General features: G+C 39.6%; 1 protein-coding gene across 7 annotated transcripts in view; it reads right to left on the reverse strand.

Annotated features, from left to right (window-relative positions):
* Window positions 1-21,594, reverse strand: part of ptprsa (protein tyrosine phosphatase receptor type Sa) — a 194,313-nt gene that overhangs the window by 51,621 nt on the left and 121,098 nt on the right. For 4 of the 7 annotated variants that reach the window (XM_026344822.1, XM_026344827.1, XM_026344825.1 and 1 more), the window contains 6 exons: window positions 14,721-14,831; window positions 12,371-12,382; window positions 4,561-4,830; window positions 3,767-4,348; window positions 2,539-2,675; window positions 2,298-2,442 (listed from right to left, as the gene is read on the reverse strand). In XM_026344822.1, coding sequence (XP_026200607.1) covers window positions 2,298-2,442; window positions 2,539-2,675; window positions 3,767-4,348; window positions 4,561-4,830; window positions 12,371-12,382; window positions 14,721-14,831 — 1,257 coding nt within the window. The remainder of the gene's footprint in view (window positions 1-2,297; window positions 2,443-2,538; window positions 2,676-3,766; window positions 4,349-4,560; window positions 4,831-12,370; window positions 12,383-14,720; window positions 14,832-21,594) is intronic. The other 3 variants (XM_026344828.1, XM_026344826.1, XM_026344823.1) reach the window with 1 other exon arrangement.

Here is a 21,594-nt window from a genome sequence, read left to right on the forward strand (position 1 = left end):
CTTTGATTGACTTATTCTGTGATTTTTCTGACCTCAGCAGCAAGAAACCAATGGCTGTATCTCACATTTGCTTGAGAAGGGACTCATAATGAAGGCATCAAAATCGCTGTCCTTTATTAAGAGTAAGGAATGATGAGACACCAAAGGGAAACCATAGAAGTAGAGTGGATAGAAAAATGTAAAGATAGCTGTTTAACAATAAATTAAATAAATGAAAATCTTATCAAAGAATATTTGATAATGTTGTCATGAAACGTCAGCAGTATCAAATATGGTTCTATGGTTGGCGGGCAGATACCACTGTCAACCATTATTCTTTCTATCCACAGTGACTGTATGGATTAGGCAGGTGAAAAGTGAGAGTCCCTTGTCTCGAGCAGAAACTTGAGAGAAACCACTAGTTAAATGTATCTCTGTTGTCTGTATGCACTGTTTTGCCTGCTGCATAGTAGTTGCTTGTGGCTGTGGTGAAAGAACCCAACAGAAATATGACTACAGCAGCAAGCTACTGTTTGGAGTGATGTCACTCCAATATCCTTTTGAATAACCCAGAAAGCAATAGAAATTAATAAATAAATCAAAATCTCTGACTTAAAACATTTCCTTTTTCAAAAGACTCAAAATAAAAGGAAAAGGACACAAAGTGCGCAAGGTGATGTCAAGCCATTCAAAGGAGAGCTTTTGTTCCATTACACAGGGGAACAAGTGCAAAAGAGAGAACAGGATGATGTAAGAGGAAGAGAGGAGTGTATCCAATCCAATCAGCTTGCAGTTTACTGGTTAAGAACAAATGCAAAAACAGAGGTAAGGAAGTCACAAACACACATAGACAGGTGAAGATGTGGACAGACACTCGAGAGACGCCAAGACAAAAGTGGGATCAGATGAACATAAAGTGTTTTCATGCCTGGACTGATCAAAGATCAACAGTGCAGTGATAGGCTCTCAACAGCACCCCCAGGAGTGAGTGTAGCATGCAACTGGCACTCTCCTTAGTGACTCTGCACTGTCTGTGTAGCTCTGCTGCCCAGCAATAACAAAAAGAACTGTGAAGTGGTTATTCCAAAGCCCCCACAGCCCAGTGGTGGGGTACAGCCAACAAGTTGCACTGGTAGAAACAGAAAATGTGTTAAAAGAAGTCTGCTCCAGTTGCCATGGCTCTCTTATGCCCACAGTAAAATTCTCTAGTTTGCATCCATAAGTCCATCCCAGTATGCAAAGGTTATATGTATAGATACATCTTTGCTTGTAGAATCAGGATCCACAATGACTAGTTCACCTTTACCTATATTTCTATAAATCCAGCTCCATGTTCCAGGTTCTTTACCCTTAATGAAATATTTGTGAGTACACATCATTGTTGTTAGTCTTTGTGGGATGTGTAAACCCAAACAATATGACTCTCAAACCGTGCAATCCCAACAGTCCTTTAGCTGTTATTGGATATTTGATGGGATAAGCTACGTGTATTTTTTTTTCTCTTCAGCTTGAACCACTGTGCGCTATGATTTCACTCCTGTTTATCATTCCTGTTATTTTTAGCTGGCTGGGTTAAATAATTCAGTTGTGTTTCTGCCATCCGTAAACTAAAAGACACACAACACAACTGATATACTTGAATAAATTGAAGGGCTGGGTTGGTAGGCTTTTTAAAATTTCCCAATCTCTATACAGTTCATATGAGAGCCTTGGCGATCTTAGAGCAGAACAGACAATTTTTGTGTCTCTGTCATGTGGAAAAAGAGAAAGAAAAAGAACTTATGAACAAAAGTACAAAGAAATTTCTAAAATTGAAACCGCCACATTGTCAGTTCATGTAGACTTAATGTGTTTGACAGTGTTGGGTATCGTCATACACATTTAGCACCAGAGCCAAATTAGCTTAGCCCTGGACAAATTAATCTGCTTACAGTGTAAATTCCACATTTAATAAGGTAGAAAATACCATCGTCATAGTCATAGTCATTGAAAATGTAAAAAAAGTCAAACCACATGTTTCGGCAAAACATTAAAAACACATCAGTGAAGTCAGTCATGTTGATTATTTCTGAATGAGCTTTGAACCTTGATTATGTCAGACGACAACACAGTCATTGTTCAAAGGCAATGATTCAGTTGACACTACAGATAAAAAGGGTTAAGAGCTCCAGTGAAAAGGGAAAAAACACATAACTGCAAAAGAATTAACTTTAGTAAAGATCCAAAAAACACAGAGAATTATTTAACTGCTTTTCTGAAGAAGATCCCTTTGCTAGTCTACCACAACAGGAGAGAAGACTGAATAAAAGGCTACATACTGGCTTGTAAGGTCTTCTGCAATATGTCATTTGTAAAGGCTCCAATGCCTTTGTTAGAGATGGCGGCCAAGGAGAAGTGGTACTCTGTGTTTGGGCGGAGACCTTCCACAACATATGAAGATGTAGGTCCAAATGTTTTCTTCATCTGTTGAGGAAAAAATAGTTATTTCTGGTTTAAAATAGCTTTAATGTTGGATCACGAAAAAAATCAGGAAACAGAATGAAACCCAAAAATTCGAACCTGGGTGCCAAAACCGCTTTCCTTGTAACGGAGTTCATAATTTATAATTCCTTCCTTTTCATAAGCAGGTTCCCAAGTCAGTTCAATGCTGGTGTCTGATACAGCACCAACCTGGAATTTGGATGGCTGACCTGGAACTGAAAACCACAACACAGGTAATTATTGCAGGACATGCTAGTTAAAGTCTAGACAAGACAGGGAAATTAATATTATACACATTTGAGCAGTGTTCAATTTCCATTGAAAAGAAAGTGTTAAAGATAATTTTTCTCCTGTTCAGAGATTTATCAGTAAAGGGGCATACTTGTTATTTACACACAAAAATTATGATATTTGGCATAAAACAAAGACAACTGCATTTTATTGAACTAAGACAAAAAAATAAAGGGGCCATTTTATGTTTTTTCATATTTTTTGATGTAACTTCACGGTCTGCAATACTTTCTCTGGATCCTCCCAAAAATCCTCACCACAGTTAAACACAAGACCATCATCAGCCCATAAACAGACCTCCTAAGGTTAGCGGCAACATTTTTCCATCAACATGTTCTGCTCAGGGCTAGCCAAACTTTGTGTGTTTAGCCGGTGGGTTTTGCAAAAAGTATTTTTGGATTGTAAAAGAAATTCTTTGCCAAAGAAAAAAAAGTAAGACAACAGTGCCTATAATTTGTTGGCAGTAGATAAAACTAACCATTTCAGAGAGTCAGAATAGGTACTGCCCAAAAAGACCCATTATATTATATAAATATATATAAATATTACATATACATATTATAAAAATATGAACCTGAATTTACACTGTCTCCTTAAGTTGAATGTGGGGCCTTGCTCCAGGACGGATGGAATGATTCAACTCATCCTATAAACTAATCATAGTGAGTTCTCACATGTTTGCTCTTTCTGAGTTTTAATGTTTATTTCGGAGTGCCATGATTAAACAGTCTTTGAACAGTCATCGTTTGTAGACGGTGCAGATGTGCAGGTGAACCTTGCACAGCAGGAGAAATAACTTCTCTCTTTGACAGCAGTCACATTCTGTTTAAAGTTCCAGAAAATGTGCTGTTAATGCAGAAAAACAGCTGAAGATGTTCTTTGTTGGTAATCAAAGTCTTCTCCTTGAACAGATGCAGCATTCACTGAATTTCTGTATAACCTACTATAAACATACTTAGCAGCTTAGTTTCAATGATATGTGACTACACGGCTGAATCAGCTTTCATATCCTTACCTCCTTGCTGTACTTTAACATGGATGGCTTCTGAGAAGGGCCCATCTCCTACAGAGGTGAATGCTAGGACTTTGATTGTGTATGTCTCTTGAGGGACCAAGCTCTGGATAGTAGTGATGATGCTGTCCTGGACATTATGGATCTGCCAGAGGCTCATGGGCTGGGAGTTGTCCATGGTGTAATATACACGGTAGCCCTTGATCTGCCCATTGGGTTCCTCTGGCTCTTCCCAGCGTACCATCATCGTGTTTGAGGAAATGATCTTAGCCTCAACATTTCGTGGTGGACTGGCAGGAGCTTGTTCTCCAGTCCTGGTTTCTACTGGCTCACTAGGAGGACCTTGGCCAATTGTGTTGACGGCTGAGACACGGATCTCATACTCTGTGTTAGGGTAGAGGCCACCAATGCTGTAACGTGTAGTAGTGATGTCATCCACTGTCTCATATTTGCTGTCTGGGGACTTTGCCCTATACTGGATGATATAGTAGGTCACTGGGTCTGGGTTGCCTGAGTCCCAAGTGATAGTCACACTGGTGGCAGTGGTTTCAGTAACCACAGGGGTACCTGGAGGCTTGGGGAGAGCTGGTATGGTGACAAAACAGGAATGAGAATAGAAGCTGTTTTTTATCATGAAAGTCAAGAATATTTAAGGATGTTTGTGACAAAAACAAAAACATGACAATTCCTGCATAATGACTCAAAAAATTACAACATTACATTTTGCTATTGCAGTTTGCTGCTAACTGAAGCTTCTCCTTCTTTTAAGCTTATTCACAAACACAGTTATCTCTTACATTTGACAGTAATCTGTGCCACTGCTTCAATGATGCCAAGGCTGCTCATGGCCACGCAGGTGTAGTTGGCTGACTCACGGACACCGCTCAGTTCGAGAACATTTCTACCCACTGGCATCTCATCCTCAGGTGTCAAGTCCTCTGAGTTCAGCATCCACTTGACGTAAGGCATGGGCGACCCCACCGCCACACACGTTATGTTCACACTTCCACCGGGCATAATTTCCTGACTGGTTGGTGGAATGGAGAAACGAGGAGGCACCCGCCGGACTGGGAGAAGGCATGAGGAAGGGGAGAGGATGACAAAAGAGGGCAAGGGAGTCAAAAAAAAAGAGAAAGAGAGGTAACAAGAGAGCACGATGAAAATCGACCCTTCTCAAGGAAATACTTAACACAAAAGATTCAACGTGGTAAATGTGAACTAAAATACAAAATAAACTATTCAAAACATAAAAAATATACAAATAATGAGAAAGAACTAAACTAACATAACTGCTTCAACAACAATATATATTAACAATAAAGCAACGATTCATAGCAACAAGGTTCCATTGACCAAAATTTGACCCATCACAGCACAATTAAAGACACAAAAATCTATTACGAGTTTCTCATCTTTGAAACTGAACTGCTGACATATATACAACTAAGGCATAACCTGATCACAAAGTATGAAGGTGTGTAGTAATGGCCATGTGATAATGCTATCACATAAGGCCTGTGTGGCAACTTGGAACTTCCTGTCCTCTCAGGCACTCATGCCAAACAGGAAGTAGGCCATACAGGCCTCTCCCACAGCATAGGAAGTGTAGGGTTACAGGGCTATTGATCACCTCTACAAGGTCTCTAAACACATTCTAGCACAAGTTTGTACTTTACACCTAGCTCTGCTACCTAGGTATCTTAAAGATGAGAAACTTTAATCAGATTTTTGTGGTTTAGGGTAGATCCACTGGACAAAGCCTTATTAAGATCTGACACGGTTCCATTGATAGATGCAGCTATCAGTTTCACAGACAGCATGCATAAATAGACCGAGGTAAATTAAGGAGTAAATGATAACAAAATCAGATATAAAAGTTGAGATAAAATGCATAGAGGAATATAACTGAAGGGTCGCTGGCATGCCCAGACAAAAGACGACTGGAGAGAAAAGAAGAAATACAAGGTAGAGGGTAGAGCATTTGAGGAAAGGATAGAAAGCAAAGAGAGACAGAGGAAGAAGAAGATAGGGGAAGGTTGGAGGAGGGTAAAGGGGGGGAAACCCACTTCAATGCTGTGTAAACTTTATTTTTCTTCAGCTAATGTGACAAAATGTGATGGTGGCACATTGTCACATCGCAGTCCCAGTTAACACAAAATAAGTATTGAGGAACAAGGTGTGTGCCTAAAAATACATAGAAAGAAAAACTATAGGAGTTGTATAGCTTGAGAGTCTACTATCACAAAGTGTTGGAATCAAGAAACAGAACTGGATCAACAGGGAGCAGAAATCCAGAGAACAAGAAAGAGAGACAGAAGGAAAGGGACTGAGAGAAGTAGGTGAATAAGGGCAGTATGGCAGCTAAGATTAAGACAGGGAGGTCCTCAAAACTCATGGATATAAGTTGAAATGTGAGTGTAAAAATGGTTGATAATGAGTCTGAGATGTGTGTGAAAGGTACTGTGTACTTGCTTGTCTGTATCTGTATATACATACAGTAGATGTATTACATTTGGTATAGGCATCAGTGTGCATGTATACAGTATGCAAGGGATAGAGTATAAGAGTATGAGCTAGCAAAAACACTGTGTTCATGAAAAGCATCCCAGCAAGCACTTGGCAGATAATGGCATGTAACAAATGGCCAAGTTTAACACTAAGTCAGCATAAAGTGTTCAGCTTCCCTTCCCTATTTAAATAAGGTGAGCAACATTAGTATGTGTTTTGAAAGACTACATCAAGCTGAATTGTAAAATTGCTATTGGGCTGAACACCAAACATTAAATATACTAATCATCATCAGCTTGCTAAGAAACTAGCTTTTTAATATCAGTATCTGTATCTTTTCAATGTCAAAATGTTTGTTGGGATGCAAAAAAGGTCAAAGCGAGAAAAGGAAGGTAGTGTAAGCAGATGCAGAAGAAAAATGATGAACTGAATGGAAGAGATGACTTAGAGACAGATAGACAAGACAGAAAAGACAGGGACGAGATACAAGACAGGCAGAACAAAACAGACTCAAGCAGCAATACAGCAGACAAGAAGACAAACAGAGGGAGACGAGCAGACAGAAAATGACGGATGGGCACGCTGACATACTGTACGGTACGTAAAGGGAAGGGGAGGGGTTTGGATTGTTGAAGAAAGGGAAGGAGGAGGGGGATAGAATAAGGAGACTGTGATTCTAAATCAAGATAAAAAACAAACAAACAACAAAAAAAAAAGACCATAGCTCAAAGTGAGTTTGGAGGTCTCACACACTGGGGCTTAAAATCAAGAATCAACTACACATCCCCTCCTCCCCGCCTTGGACACCAGCAACTCAATGCAAACCTGGGAAGTCTCTGGCTAGGTGGAGTGACTTGTGTGTGTGTGTGTGTGTGTGTGTGTTTTGGGGGACGGGGGGGACGGGTGGTGGTAACAGTAAGATTCACGGGGGTGGGGTAAGTGAGAGGGGCATTAGGGATAGGTAGCATTCCAAAGTACACCGTGTCGATCCAAATGGGATTCATATGATCGTTGCATGAGACAGTTTGACTTTTCCAAACAAACTAGGAGCACAAATATCACCTACACACACTGTGAGGGTATCTCACCTGAGAGCTGACATGTACTGACCTGAGCACCGAAATGAACACTAAAATGTACATACGGTATGTTGACATGTAGACTTCAGGGGTAAAGCTTTCTGGTACATAAAAGCAAGCTAGCGCTATGTGTTATGTCCACATACTGTATATACTAATAAAAAAAATTGAAAAAGAAAAGATGGTGAATTACAAATTACAGATTATAAACCCAAATGGAGACCTTTTGAAGTCAGTGTTGGGCTTTTGATCTGTCCTCCTGAAATACTTTACATGCATCCTCTCAGTCCTGTAATTCACTGTTAATGTTAACTTCATTGCTACTGTGGGCAAGATCTGACCTCATCTTGAGAGCAAAGGGTTAATTGATGACCTTTGAAGAAGTGCATCTTTGTGGTGGACAAAGTGACACACCAGAAACATACCAAGAAAAATCTATCGCAACATTAAAGAAAAATCTATTTTTAAAAATGTCAATTTCAACAGAATATTACAAAAATCCAACTAAAATGTACTCCTGTGCAAAAAGAAATGAAAAAAATCTAAAAATAGCAAAGAACTTTCCTGACCTGGCTAAAAATTGAATTAAACAATGGGGCACGTGACCTTTTGGTTGGGATAGAATGCTTTGTCAATTTTTTTATCGTCATGAATTCCAAATGGGAGAAACATGTTGATTTGTTAAAAAAGAAGAAGAAGAGCCCATCATATAGGACGTGAAAATGTATCTCTTTAACCTAATTAGTCAAAAAATGTCTTACTAAACAACAAAGGTGAAAGGGCAGCCCATTCCTTACACGGACATGCATGGGTGTGGCTATGGCATGAGTGACATATAGAGGTGCGCCCACATCCACTTGGGCAGACACCAGAAAACCAATACAATCCAAGGATGTCACCCAAGCCCGTCCAAGCATGCCATTCATTACCAAATATAGCATTGTTCCAGACACACACACTCACGAAATTAAATCAAAGGAAACAAATCAAAGTGAACAAATCCACAAAAAGAAGTAAGTCCAAACAGCATAGACAGTACCAGAGTGCAGCTGTGTTCAACAAATACGTATGCATGAAGACTATTAGATGTTTTTCAGCTATAATTTATCTCTGCTTTGAAATTTACTTCCAATCCAAAAGAATAGTGAAAAACTGAATAGGGCGAACAGGGTCTGTTTTGTTTTTTGTTATTTTTAGGTAGGGGAAACATTCAATATAAGTGTGTCTGATTGTTGTGCTCTTCTCTCCCTGGGGCTCAGGTCAGCCAATGGACCGGGAGCTGTGATGGCTGAGTGAATGAGGTTTCCCCACAGAAGGATATCTCTGTTCACCTTTGAGTACCTACACTACCAAGCCAATGTGAGAACTAAGACCAACCATCCTTCAAATTCTAGTAATTTGTGGCTGGTCAGTAAACCTTGAAATATCCAGAATTCCTGAGCCAATTCACACAAAACTTGAATAAAGGCTTCAGGATACTGGTGTACAATGAGTAAAAGATAATCAAACTATAGTTTGGAGATCCAGGGGAGAGTTTACCTGTCAACAGCACGCACTCTCTATGAAACACATAGGTAAATTTGGTTTTAATTACAACAGAAGGTCAAGAGCTAAAGGTCAGTTGATATCACAACTGCACTATCTTGGGAGAGAAATGTATGAATCTAAAAACCATTATCATTGACTAGACACAGGCCTGTATGATCTAACTAAATAATCAAGTGGACCACATAACTCTGCCACGTCGATGGTCTGATAAGCTCTCACAAGTTGTGTATAAGTGTCTGTGGCACCTTTTTCTATCCTACCTTTATATTATAGTGCCAGTGAAAGACAATAAAGAATCCCAATTGCATGGACAGGCTCCTCATTCACAGAGACCAGGAGCCCAGCCGGCCCATTTGGAATTGAGAGAAAATAAAACACACATATACCTTTCATTTGGACTACTAACAACATATAATCTTGTTTCAAGCCCCATTGTGGAGAGAAAGACAAGAAGCCTTACAGTGGACGAGGTGAAAAGCAGTCGAGAGAGAACGCCAGAGTACTGCACTAACTGTAATAGTTGGCGGTGTTGTGGAGGGGTTTGTGCCAAAAAATAAAAAAATAAAAAACAGAGGTCAGAAGGTGGACATTATCGGCCATTTTGGTGAGGCAGTTTTTGCTGCCCCAAAATGAAGGGGGAAGCCAAAATAATGTGCAGCCTTTAGTGTCACCTTGAAGCTGAGATTACACCCTCTTGCTGCCTGAGGACACAGACGCAGTATGGTGATCCTTTAGTCACACTTGCTGGATGAGGCCTACGGCATTTACATATAAGCCGCAGGGGTCAGTCTGTATTAACATACCCTGGCTGCGCCAATGCTAAACAGTCGCTATGGGTGGCTCATCAAAATGGAAATTATTACCTAAAGGAAACTGACAGGGATCATGGCAGGGGTATCTAATAACAGCAAGCAGTGATTTGAGGGGATTTCAGAGTGTATCAGTTTTTCTATTATCTTACAGGTAGATGACAAGCAGGCAAAAGACACTACATGAATGTACCCCTTACTATGGTGATCACAGAACATTATCAGTCAGGCTGGGAAAGGGGTGTATTCGGGTATTTGCAATAGAATAAGAGGTAATGATACTTCCTCTGATTTACTACCAATATAATGTTTTTAGGGGTGGCTATTAAATTTAAGGAGTGTTTAGGACAAACATCTAATAGAGATGGCAGAATTTTGCTTGGCCAGTGAGAACTTAAGGTGTAATCTAGCTTTCTTTCCCAACGTTACACACGAATGCATAGCAGGACATGCAAGCACATTCAAAGTCAGGCAAAAAATCACTGTAGGAGGGCAAACATGCACATGCACACGACACAGCACAGTCTTTCTGCATCACTGTTATTCATAGATGAGGAACAATGCAGACATTATCCAGTTCCCATCATTCTCTCTTTCTCCGAGTGGGATTGTGTCATACTTTGTGGACACCATTTTATGGACAGAAGCAATGACAGATTATTGACTGGTGGTTTTTCCAGCCTCTACTGTCACAATTACTGACAGACAGTCTTATGACAGCCATTTGGTACAAAGAGGTGTTAGAAATGAAACTTCTGATTGTGTCTGTGATGACTGTTAAGGTTATCCCAGACACAATATCTGTGTAAGTTGACATAATATCCGTGTAATGAGATGAATGAAACTGACTTTTGCTACCTTTTTCGGGCTTAGTGTGGCTCTCAGAAACTTTTGACAAGCAAAAAACTCAGCAGCTGTCTGCATGGTTTAATAAACCAGAGTAAACTCTCAAAGCGCAAGCATATATGGGTGAATAGAAACTGTCGAGGTACTGTACAAGCGAAATGTGCTTGGGCTTTTAATTACCAATATCAGAAGACTGGTTGAAATTGGCCATTGTCAAAGTGTTTTAGAGGGATACAAATGTAATATATGCACTCCTGTAGATTAATTAGTGTTATGAAAGAATGGAAATAGCTAATTTGTGTTGTTGTTGTGCTATACTAATACTTTACAGAGATCCGTCTAATCCTCTAGAGATCAACACTTTGACAGGAACACATACTCTAACTCTCAGACTGACAGAAATTAAGTGACAGTAAAAGTCTGTTATCTCTTTTACCTAAAATAATGATATACCTGATCTACCCAGACTTGTTGAGCCAAATGTAACAACACAACAAAGAACCAAGGTTCCTAACAAATAAAATCGGTATTTTAGGCAGACTGGTGAGGTTGTAAAATGCGAGGCATGTTTACTGCAACAGGTCACATGAAATTCAAAATAGATCTCATTCTGTTTGACATGTCTTAGGAAACCTGGTGTACATTCTGGTGCTAACATTTAGCTCACACATCTTAGGAGATAATGGAAATGCCTAATAGCAAATCCCTTTGTCTTGGGTTTGTTTGAGTATCTCCATTAGTTTAGGAAGGAGAGCTTTTGAATAATGAATTATAATTTGATTGCATGTCATGACTGCAAGGACACACACAGCACACAGCAGTCACCCAACAAAACCAATCACATCAAGCTGCCACCATTTGAAAAAGAAAAAGTATCTCTGAACACTCGCTAAGCAACAGTAAATGTGATGTCATTATATTGTTATTGATCCGCATGACACTGTAAATGGCATCTCTTAATGGCTGTCTGAATCACCATGGAATCCAATCAGGGCCAATCAGGTATTTTTTTTTTTTTCAGTAATGGATTGCTATAAACAAGATGACAGAAACACTGGCTGTATACACAGTTATTATTTCATTCAGCATTTGCATTTGCACTCCGAGACTCAAGAAGCAGAGCAGCATCATTTTGAAAAAGAAACACAAACCTCACACAACAAATGAACCACAAAAAGACAAATGTGTTTAACAGCAACGTAAGGTCAGAAAAAGAACCAAAACAAAAGGAAAGAACACATAAACACAACACCATAATCACAATACAAAAAATAAACTAGAAGAAGGAAAGCAAAAAGGAGTTTATCGGGGGAAAAACTTGTAGAGAAATCAATGAAATGGAAAGAAACAGTTGAACCAACACAGGGAATGCAGAAGGGAAAAAAAAAAAAGACCATCACGGCCAAAGGGATTCTGTACAGGCATGCAAGCGCAGTTACATTCTCCCATCATGCAACAGATCCTGTTATTTCCACGTGCTGGGTTTCCATGACAACATGTGCAAGAAAGCTTTTAGGTGCAGAAGCAATACCAAAGGATGCAAAACGAGAAAAGGCCCCACAATGCAAACATAAAAGTAAATTAACAAGACCCGAGCTAATCGGGTTTGCTTTCATCATTTCTTCCTTTGAAATAAAGAAAAATCTCTTTCATAATCATTAAGCAGTTTGGATTCATTGATTAGTTGTTTCTTTCAAATTAGTAATCAATTGAGCTCTGCAATAGGCAAATACAGCTAAAAATTTTTCAACATGTTGAATTTCTTTTTTTTTTTCAAGTGTGGGTTAAAAAAAGTAAAAAAGAAAAAACACACCAACCTTCTCGAAGCTCTGAGGGATGTAAAGGGGTTGATGCAGAACACAATGACATGAGGAGAAGAGAAAAATAGGGGAAACACAGAGAGAGTAAAAAAAGCCACCTCAAGGTGTTTAGCTGCAGCTACATTTCCCTTTTCTTTAATCTTTTTTTTTGTCCTTGTCCCTGCTATCAGTGACACCCGTCTTGAAAGTACACTTGGCCTGCCCCCCTCCCCTTAAATAAACTTTGAACCAAAACAATTAGATTCACCCCAGTGGCCACTCTGTCGCCTGGTAAGAAAAAAATAGTGAAGCGCCACTGGAGTCAAATCAAGCGTACCATATTCATTCTTCAAAATTTCACAAGCTCCTTATAGCCACAAGGAGAGGCTCCTGTGGTGGCTGTATTTGCTTTTGTTAGAGAGGGAAACCAAATAAAGGCAAAATAAAAAATAAAAAAAACTAATGAGAGATAGAAAAGAAAAAAGACACAGTTTGGGCTGAAATTAGCAGCTGCAGTTCAAGACGGTCACAGAGTATTGTTACAAGCTAATCAGTAATGCTGTCATAATGGTTTTATTTAGAACTTAATTCGTCCCCGATACAATTTAGAAATGTTTCCATTTATCTCCTGAAAAGGGATCCCTACCACAGCTGCTAATCTCAAGTGCATTTCGCTTCGTGAACAAAACATAGTCAACATCAAGTATCAGAATTGATTGACAAAAGTTAACTGAAAACAGACAAAGATTGACACCATCAAGGCATAACAAGTGTGTTACATATTGTGAAAGTACCTGAGTAATTATGACCCTTGTGTTCTCTTTTAAAAGCATGCTGATGGAGCCAGTGTTCATGGAGATTGCATGAATTGTTGGAAATGATATAAGGGTATCGCTCTGTGCTTTTGACCAAAGATATTACTAAACATCCCGGTGCTGTGTCAACAAAGTGTTCCCATTATTGTTATTTAATGTTTCCTGTAGAGCTTTTGAATGTGATTTGCCGCAAGGCTTTTAATTTCTACTACTCTGTACGTGAACAGGGTGGATAGCCACTTGACATTAAATGTCACTACATCAATGCAGACAGCATGATCCTGCAGGACGAATGCTGGCTAGAAGAGACACTAATCTTGATGAACCATTTTTTCCTTTCTGCTCTTCACAGTGTGAATTTTTTTCCCCCTGCTCTGCTACTTCACAGGATACAGTATGATAATAGCAATAATAATGAAAAAGCAGCTCCCTGACCCATTTTATAATGTCAGAGTAGTGAATTATTTATTGGGAACAATGTTATTTGGTACACAGCAGAGGGAACAAACTGAGTAGATACCAAAGCATCTTTATTTAATATGCACAATATAAATAATACATGTCGAAAATGCATCTGCTTCAATTTATTAAAGCTCCCTCAACAGGGATTCAGTGTCATTTAGCATTAGTGGTAGATGGTAGGCTTTTGTCTTCATTGCCTGTTTCCTATGAAAGTCAATGTTCCCTGTGACTGATTGTTTTTCATATCTTCACTTTGCTGGAACATGCCAGCCAAAATGACTACTGACTGTAAAAGCCTTTAAAGATAATACCCCAAAGAAGAAACAGGGGAATACAATGGATTTATGCTCCAGAACACCATGAAGAAAAAGTAGATGAAGTGTACTATTTATAATTTTTGCGATAGAGATTTTTTTTTTTTTAAATGCAGAGCAACTGACTGTGTTAACAGTCCTTTTCTATTAATTCACAACAAGGAAATCCTTTTTTACCCGCAAATCTGGAGAAGGCTAAGGGGTAGAGATTTTGATTGGTGTGCATTAATACCTTGCCACTCAATCAAAATCAAGACTTACCGTTGTGCTCCTGTATCTGAAAAAAACTAATCAAAAATGTGTCTTTCCCAACTTTTTTTTTTTGGTTTCCATAACTTTGACGAAGGGGAAACATTTTATCGGGCACACAATTACAAGTAAAAGGCTTCTTACAACCGATAAGGTAAAGACATACGGCTTGTAGTGCTACACATTTCCTTCCAAGTGAGTAGGGGAGGGCATTGAAAGACAAAATGGAGCATAACATCATAACAGAGAAGAACATTAGTTTGGAATTTTCAGTGCATATGAAATTACATTTACGGGCAGGCAATACTATCAATGCTTAAAGATTTATGTCACTCGGATAATGCTATTTTCCAAAATACATTTTGTGCAAATACAGCTGGGCTAGAATGGAAGCAATTATCATTTGTTAAGCTCAACAGTAATGCCACTTAAAGCTGTGCTGCACTGGGCAGACATTTTAGTTAGAATGGACGGATGTTTTCATTTTTTATTTTTGTGGCCTGGCTATGGGGCCGGGTTGCTCCCTACCTCGCACATAAAGGTTAGCAGGGGACGAGTAGCGCACGCCTTCCACATTAGACGCCACGCACTCGTACTTCCCCTGGTCTGTCTCCTCGCTGTTCTCGATCTGCAAGGCACCTGGGAAATGACAATATTCAGCAAAGACAAAAAGGGAAGGGGGTAAAGAGAAAAAAGAGAAAAGACAGAAAGAAAACAGAGAGGAAATGATTAGTCGATCTGTCAATGCATTAAGGAGTCAGACAATCTTAATGGAGGGTATCTTGAATTTCTCTGAACCATTTCGTCAAGAACCGTATCTTTTTGCAATGATAATGCAGATTGCCATGACCAACTGGCTTGCGCTCCGGTCTCAGCCATCCGCAGAGGAATTTAATAATTAAAAATGTGGACTGAATCAGTTACACAATCAGTTAGACCGAATCTTGTTATGTTGTCCTACAGTATGCAGCTTATGTAATATGTGAGGGTCCTTTAAAACAAAGTGTGGTAGAGACTCAGTAATGATGTAAGTGTGATGAAAAGTAATGGCAGAGGGGTGATGATATGGACCTGTAAACTGAAAATATCATACTGTAACATTCACCAAAAAGAGAGGGGTGAGTCTGTTTATTCCAGATGAAGAGAGGTCATGTGAACATACCCGGGCATATAGATAATTCACCAGCCCTTGCGCAATTGAATAGCTTGAAGCAATGATCCCCCAATGGCAGCCTGTGGAGCATTTCTTTAGGGTCCGACTTTTGCCCATGGCTATATCATCATCATGGTCATACTATCATCATCAAAGACCTCAGACTTTACATTATATGTTGTATATGTAGGGAGCTAAAAAAGTTAATTTGTTCATATTTGTTTGTTATTCATGGGTTTTGCTTTAATTACTTTTCTCCAGTGTGTTAAGAAGATGTTTTTTTTATATATATCCTTTAGGGATTATATATTTCAAGAGATTGATTTTCTTATCTCTTTTTTTTAGATTTTATCTTGTATGTTTAAGAAAACTCAACCTAAATGCTTGGCAACAACAGTAGAGATGGGGCGGGGGGGGAGGTGGAGGGAGGAGGTGAAACAATGGGCGTCAGATCATTCCTCGTTAGAGCGCTGTTGACGGCACTTCCTGATGATATCATTAGGGCTTCTGGCTGGCTCAGCAGACAGATTGCAGCCCAGGCCTCCCTGACAAACACAGCACCATCGCTCATTAGCGTTTAGCCAGGAAGCATCAATATGCCAGCCGCTGCCCAGGATTCTTTGTAATATACCATAACCCACTCTATCACATCAGCAAGCGGTGTGAACACAATGTTGTACAAGGCTACTATTCTGGAACGTTGGTCTAATAATGCTTTTCAGCTGTGCCACAAATGTGACCATCGATCCTGCTTAATTATAAAGATTAGTCATGCTTCCACCCTGGCATTGGCCTAATGCTCAAAGAGTTTTTTACACCTTGGAGTCAGTACAAAAATATCTACTTTTAAAAGACAACAGACCTGAAGCTACAACAATCTATACTCCTCTATTTTTTTTTCTTTCTTTCTGTTCATTTAGAACTCTAGAGCTCCAATCATCCTCATCCCCTGGAGGGGGCTGTTCCTGGCACAAAGCTCACGAACCAAATGAAAATGTCTACCTGCAGAGTGCAGGTGGTGGAGTCTTTGCTCTGTGCTTATGCAGGGATCTTATTTGGATTTGTTTGATGTGCACTTGGAACAGCAAATGCCAGCCTGGTGGCAGGTGGGTTGGAATGTGCTCAGAAGCCTGGTGCCTCAACACTAGGGAGACCACAAAGTAAGGACTGTGTGAAGTTCAACTCCAGGTGGACAGTTCCAGAAAGCTCTGCCAGCGGCTCATCAGCTTTCGTTCTAAATTATAAAACCATTGGAACTCTGAAGTTGAAGTTGATGCAGTATTTCAATACTTCATAAATGGTAAGGGGGAAAATTTATTTTTCATATGTTTCTATCCTAGATCTGCCAGCTGCACAGGGTGCACAACCTTGAATACACTTGCCATGAATACAACTGTCTTTATCTAAAAATAATACTTAACAAATATCATCTGAAGGGCGACAATACACAAGCACCAATATGCAGATGGGAGACAGATAATGAGCCAAACAAAACCAAACAACCAACAGTAGTTGCTGCAAATTGTACCTAATAAACTAGACAGTGTAAGAAGGAGAGAAAGATAGTGAAGTCTTTGTGGGGATAAAAGGAGTTTCATCTCTTTTTCGCCATCTTTCGTGGAGGCTCCTTGCTAGCTGGTATTACGTATTGTTTCCAAGCCCCTACTGGCTTCATTACATATTCTAGCTATTATTTCAAAGTGGAGCTGTGAAGAACACACAGACTCTATCGACTTGCCAAACACAGAGGGTAGGAGAACAACGGAGGTAGACAAAAGTGAGAAAAAAAAAAAAAGAAATCAAAAAGGAGAAACAGAAAGGAGAGAAAGATTGGAGAATTTTTCTAAACCATATCACATTTCTTATGTATTTTAGTTAAGGTCCTAACCTTGTTTACTATTTTTTGTGTGGTCTTCTTTTTCCTGTCTAAAATTTGGAGAAAATAATAAAAACCCTATGTTTGACTTCCACAAACATGTTTAAATCAGTCTACCTTATTAATGGAATGATAGATGTAAGATAGATAGATGTAATATCTCTGTAACCATAAGTAAAATTTATTTATTTTCGTGACCAGACAGTCAATGTCTGATGGAATTAGCATTCAAAAATTACTGACCTCAAAGAGCTTTACACATACAAATCAAAATGGACCCTTTTTGATGTCCTATCTCTGGAAGCAGCAGGCATGTGCATGTGTTTCACCCTTTGAAAACCACTGTCACCAGCATGTATCTCTTTCCTACTATTTCCTTTTGTCCTTTAAAAAACAGAAAAAAAAAACAAACAAAAAAAAAAAAACCCTGCACTCTCTGTGTTTTGCATAATTGCGCTCTGTATACCCTGACTGCCTGTGACTCACCAGGGTGCGAGTGGCCATTGGCATTTTTCTTTTATCAGGAAAAGAGGAAGCACAAGTAATGAAATAAATGCCGAAAATTATCTTTCACAAGCACAATAAAAACCATGGTCTCAGTCTGTTCATACAATGTGCATTTACTGATAAAGATATGCCTACTGACAAATAGCAATTTACAATATTGCTGACAAAATAGCCAACTGGGCTTATGACGGGAGTCCTACACGGCCCTAATGGTTTATTCCAGCTATGAAGTCTTATCACAAACACAACAATTGCAACAACTACCACAGAAACCCTGTTGCTTGATTTCATTAGCAAACATGAAAAACAGTTCATCAAAGCCGACTCTTCTACTTGCCAAACGATGGCGTTTTAAATTATATGCATAGCTTGTTTTACTGACAATGGGAGAACAACAAAACTGAGGGTACAAATATGACTTTTGCAGGTAAGGTACAAAGAGCATTGCACTATTCATTCTTCAGTTTTAGTTACATTTAATGATTGTTGAAATCTCCTTCACATGACCTGCAATTATCGAGTGAGTACTAGCTGACTCAATATCTTGTTCAAGGACACTTGAATGTTGAAGCGGTTGTAAGAACTCAACCTAAGACCTGAGAATGTCCTGGGACATCAACCCACTTACAAGTTACCCCGACTATCAGTAGACTGCAGGAAATATTGCCCCTGTTGTGTAATAATTCATGTTTCATGATGTATGCTAAACAATTTGAAGCCAAAAGAAGACAACAATGGCTACAATGCCTGCAAAGACTGTCCTTCATAGTATTAACATAACTTCCATGTGGACCAATCAGTCTCCACCTCAGTCAAAGGGACCCTTTCCTTTACTCACAACCTTCAATTTCCACTGCTACCCACTCCTGACTGCCTCTCTCCCTTCTTCCATTCAGTGATGTAGGCTGTAATGGGCAGTGGGTGTGGGACATTTATCCCACCAGTGACAGCTGCCCTGGTTAACAGAGCCATATTATGAAGGCTGATCTGGTGAAAAGTGTTAAGGTGCCACAGAGTGATAACAAGGAAGACCGCCTGAACAGAACTGAGGAAAAACATAACTTTAAAGACCAATTCATATTATTGTACAGGGGCTATTTACAGCAGTCTTCAGTATATTAAAATGTCAACATTTTCTTACCAAACAGGGCAAGGCTACTCACATATCTAGTCACTGGTCGAACTGTTTCACTACAGTTAAACAAAATCATTTCCTTGCAGGTTTTCAGTGTCCTGTCTGTAGCTGTAGACTATCAGGAAATTATATCTCAGACATTTCTTATTTTTAATGAAACATCAGTACAGGCAAACCCACATGCAAGAGAGAAAGTTTTAGGGTATGGTGGAAAGAGAGAAAGCAAGGAGAAGGCAGACTAGTGATGGGGAATTATGGGGAATAAAGTACAAAGAGAGTGGTATTTGTGACAGGTGCAGCATACAAAACAGAACAAGAGAACAAAATCATGACAGTGGGGTAGGAAGAAGAGCTGAAGAGCGAGACAAGCAGAGGAAAAACAGAAGGACAGATGAGAGGATAAAGAAAAGCGAGGAGGGGCCAGCATGGTGATTAATTTCAGAAAGTGCCTGAAACCATGGTCTGCCCACCCCTGTTGTTGCTTTGTAGCAGCTTTGCCATGTGTGCCCCCCCAGTCCCATTTGTATAATTCAATTAGTGTGCTCCTGCGGGCTTTGATTGATTTGTTTAGGCGATCAACAAAATGGATGGCCACGTTTCACTCTTTCTTTCCCTCTCTCCTGCTCCTTCTGCAGCCCACTCACGCCTGCTGGTGGTGCACTGTTCTTTTCCTCATTTTATTTTTTCATTTTACGTCTCTCTTTAGTCTCTCATTTCCCCTCTCCTGCCATTTCTTCTCTGTCCACTCCTCCTAACTACTCACTAAAGCTCAGTTTTTCTTTTCTTTCGAATATTACCAGATACCTCACCTATAGAACTGGAACGTTTTAATGTGCTTACAACTCCTCTTGAATTATAATTGAACTGTTTTACTCTTTCATTATATTCATATTCACTAGAACAGAACTACATAGTGTAAAAAAAATCACAAACAGATGATTATATTGTCAAGCCACATCCGTCTTGGCTGACAGAAGAATGAAAACTGCAAGCAAACTCTAAGTAACATGTTTCACACAGTGTTTGTATTTTCTTGAATCGTGTATAAATATCAAAAGCCCAGCAGAATGTCAGCCTCGCTGGCTGGTGCATTTCCAAGTTTTCCAACAGCTGGTTCAAAAGAACAGCAGGGCTTCATACAGTCTTCCACAACAACTCTCTAGTTTTCATATTGAATTCACCTTTTGCAAGTATAGAGGGCGATAGCATGCGGCTACTTCCACTTCTCACAGTTCCCTGATTTCAGAGGCTGCGGTTCTAATAATCATACAAATAAGAAGGCAGCCAGTGTGGCCACATGGCAGCCAGGGTTGGACTTGCCCTTATCTCTCAGTCTCTCTCCTTCTGTCTGCATCCTGACTGTCACTCGGGCACGCTCTGCCACTGCCCCAAGGTCATTATACAGTGATCGCACCAGCATGAGGTCCCGCGTGTGTTGCCATTGTTGTCAGCGCCCATCTGGTGCCTTGTAACGCTCCCATGAAATCAGTAATGAAGCAGGCAGGGAGTGAAGCTACTTTTATACCTTACTGCTTACCTCTAGGGTAGCACCTGGTCAGGGTTGTATAGAAGAAAAATTAATGCACATTTTACATTATGGGAATCAGTTCTCACATGGAGTGAATGACTCAGCAGTTGGAGAGCAACGGTGCAACGGGAGAGTCAGCTGAATGAAAGTCTGCATTAGTGTTAACATGCAGCTATGCAAACAAACCATTTGCGTCCTTTTCAAACACCTTGATCTCAGTTACATTTTTAATCTCTCTCCAGGTCCTATGCAATTTATTTTCTCTCTACATAAGCGTCATATAATCCTGACGACGAGCCAGCGCCGGCATGCAGTAACGTGGTGGGGAGAAATTGCCTTTGCAGGCCACTTATCTCATTATGCACATGCAGAGTTCAAAAGTCACGGTTGCTTTTGTTCAACACAATATGATTTATGAGAACTAACTCAAAGAGAGGAGATTACTGGGAGGCTTGGGCTTTGCTATGTTGTTAGAAGTGAGGGCTTTAAAGGATTGTGTGTAAAATATATATAGATATTCATGAATATGTTTGATAAGATCATACTTTTTTTCATTCATGCCATGTATGGGTTGTGTGAAATGAGTGAGGATGAGAGCCCTACGCTATTGTCTAAATGAATCACCATCTGTTGTAACAAACAGTAATCATAAAATCAAAATAATTTATTCCATCCCATGAAAATGGGGACAAACTGTGATATTCACTTACCTGCTTACCCTGTAAAACAAAAGCACTTTAAAACTACTGTTTTACACCGAATTACAATGAATTAACGGAGACAGAATGACACAGCAGCAAAGACTGGAGAATAATTACAAGTTAAAGTTAAATTGTCTGGGGAAATGAAAAATAAAATAGGGGACAGGGAAAAAAATGAACAAAGCTTTTGTATATTTCACTGGGATTGTGCTGCTTTATTGGTGCCATTCCCATCCACTTTGATATCCTCCTGTTCATCCAGTATGACAGTATAAAAGCTGTTTTGGTATGGTAAAACATGTACATGTTGCCCTTTAGCAAAAGGCAACCATTTCACAGGGAGGCTTGTCTAGTTTTGCCTTGATAACAGTTTTTCAAATGTAATTCATGCCAGTGTAGGGCACATGTTAGGGAGGGTATATTAACATACACAATATGGGTATTGGTCTGGTGGTGAACAAAAAGATAAGGAGGATATCAAAGTAGATAAGAAAAAAAGAAG

This window comes from Anabas testudineus, chromosome 4, assembly GCF_900324465.2.
Source record: "Anabas testudineus chromosome 4, fAnaTes1.2, whole genome shotgun sequence".
Taxonomy (NCBI): domain Eukaryota; kingdom Metazoa; phylum Chordata; class Actinopteri; order Anabantiformes; family Anabantidae; genus Anabas; species Anabas testudineus.